This window comes from Dendrobates tinctorius, unplaced genomic scaffold, assembly GCF_039654945.1.
Source record: "Dendrobates tinctorius isolate UK_male_01 unplaced genomic scaffold, ASM3965494v1 ptg000138l, whole genome shotgun sequence".
Taxonomy (NCBI): Eukaryota; Metazoa; Chordata; class Amphibia; order Anura; family Dendrobatidae; genus Dendrobates; species Dendrobates tinctorius.
The window spans coordinates 12,445,272-12,458,214 of NW_027361806.1; the positions used below are offsets into that span (position 1 = coordinate 12,445,272).

Sequence of the window (12,943 nt, forward strand, 5' to 3'; positions counted from 1 at the left end):
CGCTATGATTAGTGCCTCTGTGCTCTCTCAGAGTCCAGCTTTCTCCAGCCATTGGTAGGATTTCTCCATGTCAGCCACTTCCACTATCTGTCGGTGGTACATTCCATGCAGCAGCTTGTCTTGCCATGGAGCTTCACGCTCCTGTTCTTCCTTCCAGATCTGTTGTTGTTGCTGCCTCAGGCTTTCTCTCAGCATCTCATCTTCTGGCGCCATTCTTCTGATGTATACCTGGATACTCCTTGTACCATCAGTGATGGTGGCTTTGATGCTTATCAAGCCTCGACCACCCTCCTTTTTGACGGTCTTTGGGTGCTAGACTTAGGGTGGAGACCTCCATGCATTGTGAGGAGCTTTCGTGTCTTCACATCTGCAGCTTGTATATATCTATTACTCGCCTGGCCTAGCCCCCTACAGCTTAATCTTATTCCCAAGAATGAAGAAAAACCTAAAGGGAAGGCGTTTTCAGGATGTAGAAGAGGTTAAGAAAAATGGCTGGAGAAATTCAACAGCATTAGTTCAGAAGAATATAAAAAAATGTTTCAAACAGCAGATAAACCGTTGGGACAACTGAATATCATCTAATGGACAGTATTTTGAAGTGAATTAATGTTTTCAAGATGTTAAATTATAAAAAAAAAAAATAAGCAATTCTTTTTTTTTGGTACCCCTTGTATGTATATGTGTATATATACGGTATATATATATATGCAAAAAACTGCAAGCTGCGGAAACTGCATAATATAGACAAAAAAGAGCACAGCAGCACGTGTGCATGAATCTAGGCCACGTGAAAATACAGAAAAACATTAAAAACATTCAATTTACCGCATATACTCGAGTACAAGCCGACCCGAGTATAAGCCGACCCCCCTAATTTTGCCACAAAAAACTGGGAAAACTTAATGACTCGAGTATAAGCCTAGGGTGGAAAATGCAGCAGCTACGAGTAAATTTAAAAAATAAAAATAGATACCAATGAAAGCAAAATTAATTGAGACATCAGTAGGTTAAATGTTTTTGAATATCCATATTGAATCAGGATCCCCACATAATGCTCCATACAGTTTATGATAGCCCCATAAGATGATCCATAGAATAATATGCCCCATATGCTGCTCCATAAAGGTTATGGCCCCATAAGATACTCCATAGATTATGCCCCATATGCTGCCCCATAAAATGTTCCATAGAATAGGCCCCATAAGATGCTCCATAGAATAGGCCCCATATGCTGCCCCCATAAGATGCTCCATAGAATAGGCCCCATATGCTGCCCCCATAAGATGCTCCATAGATTATGCCCCTATATGCTGCCCCTATAAGATGCTCCATAGAATAATATGCCCCATATGCTGCTCCATAAAGGTTATGGCCCCATAAGATGCTCCATAGATTATGCCCCATATGCTGCCCCATAAAATGTTCCATAGAATAGGCCCCATAAGATGCTCCATAGAATAGGCCCCATATGCTGCCCCCATAAGATGCTCCATAGAATAGGCCCCATATGCTGCCCCCATAAGATGCTCCATAGATTATGCCCCTATATGCTGCCCCTATAAGATGCTCCATAGATTATACCCCTATATGCTGCCCCCATAAGATGCTCCATAGATTATGCCCCCATATGCTGCCACTGCTGCATTTAAAAATAAAAAAATTAAATACTCACCTCTCCGTCGCTGTGGGCTAGCTGCCGGTGTCACTGCTGGCACCTGAGATATTCACCTGTCCCCGGTCCATCGCTGCTTGCTGCTGTTTGGCACATCATCTGTCAGTGACGTTCAGACTGCAGGGAGCGCAGAGCACACTAACTACGTCACCGTGCCCTCTGCTGTCTGAACGTCACTGACAGAAGACGTGCCAGACAGCAGCAACAGCGATGGACCCGGACAGGCGAGTAACGCCATACTTACCCATCCTGGCATCGTCTTTGCAGCCCTCAGCTTCTCCGCAATCTCCCTTCCTGCCTTCAGCGGTCACGTGGTACCGCTCATTACACTCATGAATATCCCCTCCCCCTCCGACCCCCTGGTGCATATGACTCGAATATAAGCAGAGAGGGGGACTTTCAGCCCAAAAAAATGGGCTGAAAATCTCGGCTTATATTCGAGTATATACGGTAGATTAAAATTCTTAAAATTTTCCCAAAACATATTTACAAAATATTTTTTTTTTTACTTACAGTAATAGATGAAAAATGAAGGTTCTTAGTGCACAAATTGGCCAATTCATGTATGCCCATCAGCCACAGCAAGGTGACCTCCCTCTGATGGGTCCCTGCTCTACACTTTAATCTAAATTGAATATTTTTAATGTTTTTCTGTGTTTTCACATGGCCTAGATTCATGCACATGTGATTCTGTGGTGTTCTTTTTTGTCTCTCTCTCTCTGTATATACAGTATATATATAAATTTATGCATAAATATGTAAGTAATATTGTATATGTAGAGTTCAGAATTCGTGCTGTGGACATGCACTTATGCACTTACGTTTCTGGAGAAATCTTATTCCCGGTTGGATCAGAAATTTCAAATTCAAAACTATCAGAATTGACTTCATACAAGGGATTTATGATGTAGCGAATCATTCTCTGGTTTATGTCTTTTTGTGTAAATGTTCGTCCAATGTGATCCCCTACAGAACAGAGAGCTTCAGCCACAGCACTGAGCACAACGAGCATCTCAAGACATCAGCAAGGGAAACCCTAATTCAAGGAGGATGGATTGATCAGGTCGTAATTTGTAAGGCTGGGTACACATTACATTGGGCCACGTGTCTGAAGCCCGTAAAAATGAGATTGGGACGAAACTACCAACAGAGCCATTCAGTGTGATAAGGCAGACATACTCATCTTGTACTCCTTCGGGCATCCGTTCTATCAGGGTCCATTTATTAGTTGGCCATAAAAGCCCAGTCTACCATGCATTCAAGCCCACCTAAAAAGATGGACACTGCAGGAGTAGATACAACCAATATCCGTAACAGTGTGAATTTTCTACAAGATATAAAGAGATACAAGCTAAATCATGAAAATATATTTTTATTGAATTAATGTATAAAATAGACAAATTCATAAGACAGAGATGGGCCTCAAAAAATGGGGACACAGACAGCAAAACAAAGGTCAACATGAATCAATTGGACATATATACCGAATCAATGGGACTCATGCATAAACATGAACAAAGTGCTAGCGCTAATGCAAGTGCAATAATAATAAATGAAAAAAGATATTCTAACTATTAAGCTGTATGTGCCAAAATATCATGGCCTCCTGAATGGAGATGCTAAAAATAATCATGGCATAAATTCACTGGTGCCTATAGAAGAATATTTAGAATTGAGAGTCCTCAGTGGTTGATACCTTTTAATGGCTAACTGAAAAGGTGGTGACACATTGCAAGCTTTCCTGGTGCCTACATGAGATTAAATGCATGGACCTCACATCAATAATAATAAACCCAAGGTAGCAACAGATAAATAGTAAATGGTGTATTACCTATACGTATAGGCCACCAAGGATAATAAAGGGTTCTGTGTCTCCACTACCCCGACGCGGTTTCACCTCACTTCTTCTGGGGGCGTCTTAGGATCTCCATTTAGGAGGCCATAATATTTTGGCACATACAGCTTAATAGTTAGAAGGCCTTTTTTTTCCTTTTAATATTATTGCACTTGCATTAGCACTAGCACTTTGTTTACATGTATGCATGGGTCCCATTGTTTCGGTATATATTAAATATGTCCAACTGATTTATCTGCACCTTTGTTTTGTGGTCTGTGTCCCCATTTCTGGAGGTCCATCTCTGTCTTTTTAATTTGTCTATTTTATACATTAATTCAATAAAAATATATTTTTAGGATGTAGCTTGTATCTCTTCATATCTTGTAGCATATTTACATTCTGTTATGGATAATGGTTGTATATCTACGTGTTCCAGAGTCTAGCAGCTTATGGTTATTGTTCTCGGGACATATGTGTTTAACTGAAGGAATAGATGCAACCCTGAGCACAAAGTGACTCAGCATCATTACAGCAATTGGTTCCTTCCGGATCCCATTTTTCATGGCTTTAGACGGAAGTTCCAACGGAACCAGAAATCTGTGGCTTGAACATGATGTGAACATAGCCTAAAAGTAAAACTTGTTGATTTATTATATCATATTGTGAAACCACAGTACTCCAATAAAGAAACCATGGGCACACACAAACCTATCACTTGTAAGACTAGAAAATATTTTCAAATAAAATAATGGCCCAGATCATGATCAAATTTTTGTCTAGTCCAGATTGTAGTCCAAGTTGTGGTCCATGTTAGAGTCTAGATTATGGCCAGTGTTATAGTCCAAGTTATGGTCGATGTGATTTGGGCTAAGTCAAACAAAATTATGGTCAAGGTTATGTTCCAAAGAGTTTTCCCTCTTATTTCCAGGATATGGTACATCTCATAATCCAAGTTGTATTCAATACATGGCCAAAGTTATGGTTTCTAGATTATGGTCCACTCTATGGTTCACGTTGTAGACCAAATCATGCTCCATGTCCCAGTCAAGGATATGATCTAAGTTATAGTTAAGTCTACGATCAGCTTATCTTATGGGCAAGGCTATGGTTTAGTCTAGGAGTTAAGGTGTAGTCTAGGTTATGGTCCGAGCGATGTTCTTTATTATGGTCCATAATATGGTCTACTTGTTGGTCTAGGTTATATTATGGTCTAGGTTATTGCCCAGTTTATGGAAGGGAAAGCCAGGCAAAAAAACCCCCAATAAATTCACAAATTATGTTGACTCTTGACATTCTCACAGACTAAGAGGGAAACTAACCATAGATCACTGACCACATGAAGTACTACCATTCAATGGAAGCATAAATGACCATAAGAAAGGAAAAAGGGGACAACCAAAAACAACATCACTACCTTGCAAAGTGAGAAGGCTGAAGGCCCAAATGTAAAACAACTTGATGTTACAAAAGTTACTTTGTCTTTACCGGATTTTGCATCTTCCAGGTGTCCAAAGCGTGGAGATCTCAGAATAATATACACAAGGTCCTCATCTGCACTATCAGTGTCTGATGCCCTTAGATTCCAGGATGTGATCTGTATGGTCGACCTTCCATCCTTCATGGTCTCTACAGTAGATGGATTTTTCTTGTTCACTAATTTTGGAGGAGTTTTATCCACGTGGTTTACCTAAGGGAAGGCAGGGAAATTATAATTCTGATGAGCTTGGACGAATACCTTGCTATGAGAGACATTGTGTACCTCTGAGAAGGATAGCCTTCTCTTTGGGTGAAAATTATATTTAAAACCTGGTGGCACTTGTTAAAGGCTAAGGACTCCTATAACATGGAAACATTTTTTTTTGATATGTTCGTAGTTACTTTTGGTTAATCTGCATTAAGTTTCAGTCTGCCATTTTCATTCTTTCATTAATTTTCAGCGCCCCTGACATGCAGTTTGCACCCTGATTCAAGTTTCAGGTCTGTGTGTCTCTCCCAGTAATATAGGCTGGATAAGTGCTCTGTGGGACTCTCTGAGTAATATAGGCTGGATATGAGGTCTGTGTATCTCCCCCAGTAATATAGGCTGGATGTGAGATCTGTGTGTCACTCCCAGTAACATAGGATGGATGTAAGATCTGTGTGTGTCTCTCCCAGTAATATAGGCTGGATGCGAGCTCTGCATGTCTCTCCCAGTAATATAGGCTGGATGTGAGGTCTGTGTGTCTCTCCCAGTAACATAGGATGGATGTAAGATCTGTGTGTGTCTCTCCCAGTAATATAGGCTGGATGCGAGCTCTGCATGTCTCTCCCAGTAATATAGGCTGGATGTGAGATCTGTGTGTCACTCCCAGTAACATAGGATGGATGTAAGATCTGTGTGTGTCTCTCCCAGTAATATAGGCTGGATGCGAGCTCTGTGTATCTCTCCCAGTAATGTAGGCTGAATGTAAGATCTGTGTGTGTCTCTTCCAGTAATATAGGCTAGATGTTCGGTCTGTGTGTCTCTCCCAGTAATATAGGCTAGATGTTAGGTCCGTGTGTCTCTCCCAGTAACATAGGATGGATGTAAGATCTGTGTGTGTCTCTCAAAGTAATATAGGCTGGATGCGAGCTCTGTGTATCTCTCCCAGTAATGTAGGCTGGATGTAAGATCTGTGTGTGTCTCTCCCAGTAATATAGGCTAGATGTTAGGTCTGTTTGTCTCTCCCAGTAATAAAGGCTGGATGTTAGGTCTGTGTGTGTCTCTCCCAGTAATATAGGCTAGATGTTAGGTCTGTGTGTCTCTCCCAGTAATATAGGCTGGATGTGAGGTCTGTGTGTCTCTCCCAGTAATGTAGGCTGGATGTAAGATCTGTGTGTGTCTCTCCCAGTAATATAGGCTAGATGTTAGGTCTGTTTGTCTCTCCCAGTAATAAACGCTGGATGTTAGGTCTGTATGTTTCTACCAGTAATATAGGCTTGGAAGGGGCCCAGAATGACATTACGACATAATGGGGGAGGGGGAGCAACTCGTATATCCTTATAGGAATTAGAACACTACAGGGGCCCATACATCTGACCAACATGCAGAGAGTGGAGGACTTAGGTCCACATTTTGCACTGGTGCTCATCAGATTCTATTTATGCTACTGTTTAAGGCTTAGTGGTTTGTTGCACCTGCCCCCCCGGCACATGCTCCAGACAGATTCCTTTACCTATATATAGTGCTGGAAGTGTTGATTTGGACATCAGCAGTTAATTGGCCTTTGGAAAAAAAATGTCTAAATCCAGAATTTCCTAAGGAAAATAGATATTGGGGCAGATTTATACACCAGTTTAAAACTGTTGTTGACTGGAGAAAATTTCAGCAAATTTATTTAAATTTATGTTTTATGCATCATGGATCTATAGAAAATGAAATATGACCTGGTGTAGAATTGCACTAAAATGTGTACCATTTTCTAGGTTTGCCAAAAATAAATCAATCGTATAGTTCTTGTCCATGACCCCTTTCAGATCAACTCCACCTACTATATAACCCCCTGCCTGAGGTCCTCAGACTCAGGTTAAAAAGAGACTCCTGCCTAAATTATACTTAAAATATATAATTTTTATTTGAAAATACATTAAGAAAACTCACAAAATAAAAGTAATCAGGGATTGCACAAATGGAGAAACCATAGATAGTGCAGGAAGTACATACGTAAATAATAAGAATTGTACTTATAATTGAATACAAGTACAAAACAGCATAAATATTAAAGTGCCAGTGCAAGTCTAAACCAAAGCTGTTTCCAAATTAAGTCTGAATGTAATCGTGAATACCCATGGAGAGAGTCAATTAGGTTAAAGTGCTAGTGCTGTTCAGAACTGAAGAGTTTTCACCTAAAACTAAGTGTAGCCATGCACATGATTATAGTATTTAATCGGTAATGTAAAGCAGATGTTTACTTGCAGCTGGGGAAAAGGGGTCTGCACCTCCAGCTGCTCCCACCCTGACGACGCTGTTTCGCCACGCTTCTTCAAGTAGCGTTCTGATCTGCACCAGCACTTTAACCTAATTGAGTCTATCCATGTGTATGCAGGATTACACTCAGCCTTAATATGGAAACCGCTTGGGTTTGCACTGGCACTTTATTATTTATGCTTTTTTTTGCACTTGTATTCAATTATAAGTATAACTCCTATACTCTATATATGTACTTTCTGCACTATCTATGCTTACTCCATTTGGGCAATCCCTGCTTATTTTTATTATGAGAGGATTTTTATGTATTTTCAAATAAAAAATATATATTTTAAGTACAATTAAGGCAGGCAAGTATTCTTAACCTGAGACTGAGGACCTCAGGCAGTGCGGTAAATTGTGGTTCATTGTCTATTTTGAAGCGTTATGCACATCATTAACTTTGACGAGTGTGTTTCATAACCCCACTTACTGTATTTTTTCATGTCACTTTTCAAAACTGGATTGAGGTGGAAGAAAAGTTGCAAATTTTTGCACAAATTTTCCATGTTCTATCATTTTTGACTTGCTATGGAAAAAAAAACTGTTGCAAATTTGGCAACAAAATTTTCCGTGGAGTGTCTGCAAATATTTGAAAAAGTGTAGATGCATAGGGTATATATAAATCATTATCTTCTCATATTTCTATTTTAGCATCTTATACAAAACATTCAGAGATTTATACAATGGAAACTGTGAGGGGTAAAACTTCTTCTTTTTTTCACCTGTTTGGACAATTTCCACAACCCTTGGGGACGCTCACCTTCAAGCCTCTGTCCAGCTCATTAGCTGCTTCACTAACTGCATTCTGTGTTTCTTAAATGATGTCTCCCTACCTGACATCTTGTGACATCTGATTAGTAAACTAGGCCATGAATTTAAGAAATAAGCACTTTCGCCTGCCGTGCCCGTTAACCCCTTGTTTACCCAATGACCTGACAAAGAATCTCTCTCTCTCTCTCTCTCTCTCTCTCTCTCTCTCTCTCTCTCTCTCTCTATATATATTATTGAAAAAAGGGGGGTGCTCAACCCTAGATGTGTGGTGCCCTAAAGAAAAAAAATCAACTAAAAATATAATGTAACTTTGGCACTCAAAAGATGCTGCAAAAAATGTTATTGTACTTTATGGGCACAGATTATTATGAGATCCATACATTTTGTGCACTTTTTTTTTTTGGGGGGGGGGATTTTCTAGAGTCTATATACAATAACATTTTGTTGCAATATATATATATATTTATATATTGAGAGAAGGAGAAGGGTTGACATTTACTTTTTTTACCCATCGAAGGTCTTTAGAAAGCTAAATTGGTATTATGAAGACTGGTGTCTAGTTAGCATTTGTACCTCATGTAGAAGAACAAGCAAACTCATAAATTGCTAAAAAGAATCCTAAAAGTTAAAGTGGTAAATTTATCCCTAAACATTTTAAATTTTTTTTTTTAAATGATAGAAATCATTGAGCATGTCTGTATTTTACAGTAAACAATGAACAAAGTAAGAGTTAACGTCTCTAACATTCCACATCCATCATACGGGGACTTACATCCATAAGCATACAAATCTTTCCAAAACACTGACTCCTGAACTTTTGCCAGAGGTATCTCTCCCTAGTGATTCTGAATGCAGAATTACCCGACATGTTAAAACAGTCAACTCTCTGTAAGCAGTTTAGTATGTGCGGTAAATCATAGGACAGGAGGAATATAAAGATGCAGCACTTATAAGTCCTTACATTATTTATGCTGGAGGCAACCTGGAGGCTGCACTGCAACTCTTATGAAAAAGTGTTGGCCTTCAAGAATTACCATAAATAAAGACATCAACATATTACAACTGAATGTACAAGGGCACAACTATTATACAGCTATACCAATGTGTAGGAATACTGCCCCTATATGCAAGAACATAACTACTGCAATACTTTTCTTATGTACAGGAATATAATTACTATAACACTTCCCCTATGTACAAGAATATAACTACTATAATACTGCTCCTATATACAAGAATATAACTACTATAATACTGCCCCAATGTACAAGAATGTAATTACTATAATACTGCCCCTATGTACAAGAATATAACTACTACAATACTGCCCCTATATACAAGAATATAATTACTATAATACTGCTCCTATGTACAGGAATATAATTACTATAATACTGCCCCTATGTACAAGAATATAACTACTACAATACTGCCCCTCTGTACAAGAATATAACTACTATAATACTGCTCCTATTTACAAGAATATAACTACTATAATACTGCTCCTATGTACAAGAATATAATTACTATAATACTGCCCCTATGTACAAGAATATAACTACTACAATACTGCCCCTATATACAAGAATATAATTACTATAATACTGCCCCCTATGTACAGGAATATAATTACTATAATACTGCCCCTATGTACAAGAATATAACTACTACAATACTGCCCCTCTGTACAAGAATATAACTACTATAATACTGCTCCTATGTACAAGAATATAACTACTATAATACTGCCCCTATGTACAAGAATATAATTACTATAATACTGCCCCCTATGTACAAGAATATAACTACTATAATACTGCCCCTCTGTACAAGAATATAACTACTATAATACTGCTCCTATGTACAAGAATATTACTACTATAATACTGCCCCTATGTACAAGAATATAATTACTATAATACTGCCCCCTATGTACAAGTATATAACTACTATAATACTGTTCCTATGTACAAGAATATAACTACTATAATACTGCCCCTATATACAAGAATATAACTACTATAATACTGCTCCTATGTACAAGAATATAACTACTATAATACTGCCCCTATGTACAAGAATATAACTACTATAATACTATCACTATGTACGAGAATATAACTACTATAATACCGCTCCTATGTACAAGAATATAACTACTATAATACTGCTCCTATGTACAAGAATATAACTACTATAATACTGCCCCTATGTACAAGAATATAACTACTATAATACTATCACTATGTACGAGAATATAACTACTATAATACCGCTCCTATGTACAAGAATATAACTACTATAATACTGCCTCCTTTGTACAAGAATATAACTACTATAATACTGCCCCCATGTACAAGAATATAACTACTATAATACTGTCCACTATGTACGAGAATATAACTACTATAATACCGCTCCTATGTACAAGAATATAACTACTATAATACTGCCTCCTTTGTATAAGAATATAACTACTATAATATTGCCTCTATGTTCAAGAATATAACTACTATAATACTGCCCCTATGTACAAGAATACAACTACTATAATACTGCTCCTATGTACAAGAATATAACTACTGTGGTGTAATGACCCCTGTGTCCGCTAGGGGGCGCTGTGTGGATGTCCCAAGAGAGAGGATGAGTGGCAGAATATGGAAGGACCGTTATGTATCTCAAAGTGGGTGGCCTTGAGATGGAGACTGATGCGTGTGTTGAGCAACAGTGATACTGCTGAGGTGCGGTGTCAATGTGTCAGGGAGAAGTCTCCAGGTAACTAGGGAGACGGGCGGACCTAGTTACCTACAAACCCACCCAGGAGGTGTGTTTAGATCATGATTGCAGAGTGTGTATGAGTGTGTGAAGGACCTGTGATGAGGTCATAGCCATGTGACCCGGTGGGTGTGGCTACGGACCATATATGGTGGCCAGGGTAGGTCACATGTGGTGAATGCAGGGACCTGGTTGGTCTAGAGTGGAAGGTCCCGCTAGGAGAGGTGTCTCCTGGCTCACAGCATGTGAGGTGGCTGTGAGCAATGGCGATGTGTGCCTGAGAGTTCCCTGGAGGAAATGAACGTGTGCGGGATGGTGAAGCCGCATGAAGGAACCCTGACGGGTGCGGTAACGCTGAGGCTGAAGAACCTGCGCAATGGACATGTGCATAACCTGTGTGAGTACAGGATAACCAGAGTGAAGCTCTGTAATGGACGCTAAGCTGTTGTATATTGCTGCTGTGGGTTTATGATTGAGGAATAAACCGCATGGACTATGTTATGGTTTTATGAAAACCCGGTGCCGGTTGTGTTTTATTTGCTGCCAAGCGAGTGATCCCCTAACTGAATGACAGTGCTACCTCACACTACTATAATACTGCCCCCTATATACAATAATATAACTAATATAATACTGCCCCTATGTACAAGAATATAACTAATATAATACTGATTTTTTTAAAACAATGAGAGGATTTTCTGTGTAAATCCGGACAGGATAAATCCTTCAGAGCAAAATTTGTTTTTTGTTTGTTACTGTTCTTCTCTCTGGCCAAGAAATGAAGATACTTAAAGAAGCTCTCCTCCCATCAAAGTTTTTATCTTCTTAATATGCTGCAGTCATCATATTATATAGCACTGTGTACTTACATTTGCTCTTTTTGCCTTTATAATCCCCTTCTTTAACTCTCAGCTTCTCCATTCCTTCCTCCTCCCTCCCCTTTGCAATAGACTTTTGCTGCCACTCATGACTTGGGCAGATACAATTGACCTCCTGTTTCTACTTAGAGCTTAGAAGAATTCAACTCATCAGTTAATAATCACGTAATGTCATAGACCTAAAGGAAACAGAAGAACTAGCCGGGTAGAAAGGCAAAATGAGCAATTGTAAGTGCATAATGCTATATAATATGATGAATGCAATATATTAAGGGGATAAAAACTTTGAAGGGAGGAGGAGGAGTGCTTCTTTAAAAGAAAACCTCCCACTTTTAAAAGAAGTTTTCCTCCTTCAAACAATATGGTTCCAAATGCTTACATAGAAATTAAATAACAAACACATCTGGTACGTACCTTCCTCGGGTCCTATGCTGCCGCTACAATGCAGATCATCCCTGCAACCAATTACTGAACTCAAGGGCTTGGGCAGCCTACATCGGCAGAGCTGATTGACTGCAGCGGTCATGTGCGCTGTAGATATGATGTCACCGCTGCAGCCAGAGAGTTGCAGCTCGATGCAGGGGAGGCGAGTATGTGCTGTGTTTGTTGTTTTACATGTATACAAGTGCTTGGGGCCATATTTTTTTGAAGGTGGAAAACTCTTTTTAACTGTAGATTTTCTAAAAGGGAAAATGAGAAATGTTTTTCTAAAAAGAACGCCAAGCATGAGAGGAGATAATCTCTACATTCATGAACATGTCACTAAGGATCTTAATAATTCGACCGAAGACCCAAACAGAAGACAAGATGTTCTGGAGAAGCACAAGGTCACCAGAAGTTGAAACCAATGTCCTAAAATACATATAGTCAAACCAAGTTCCACTTCCAAAAGGGAGAAGTCAAAAACATCATCATGATGTGTTGGCTAATATCAGTGGACCGGAAGAGCGAGGACGTTCCGGTAGACGGACTAGTGATGAGGATATTTATGGACTGCTGACGCTGAAGAGAAGCAGATGAAG

The 12,943-nt window shown here is 39.2% G+C and overlaps 1 protein-coding gene across 1 annotated transcript in view; it reads right to left on the reverse strand.

Moving 5' to 3' along the window:
* LOC141048722 (FRAS1-related extracellular matrix protein 1-like) overlaps positions 1 to 12,943 on the reverse strand; it is a 176,826-nt gene that overhangs the window by 47,912 nt on the left and 115,971 nt on the right. Inside the window, exons 26-27 of the mRNA XM_073544597.1 lie at positions 4,995 to 5,196; positions 2,494 to 2,638 (exon numbers count right to left, since the gene is read on the reverse strand). Of these exons, the coding sequence (XP_073400698.1) occupies positions 2,494 to 2,638; positions 4,995 to 5,196 (347 nt within the window). The remainder of the gene's footprint in view (positions 1 to 2,493; positions 2,639 to 4,994; positions 5,197 to 12,943) is intronic.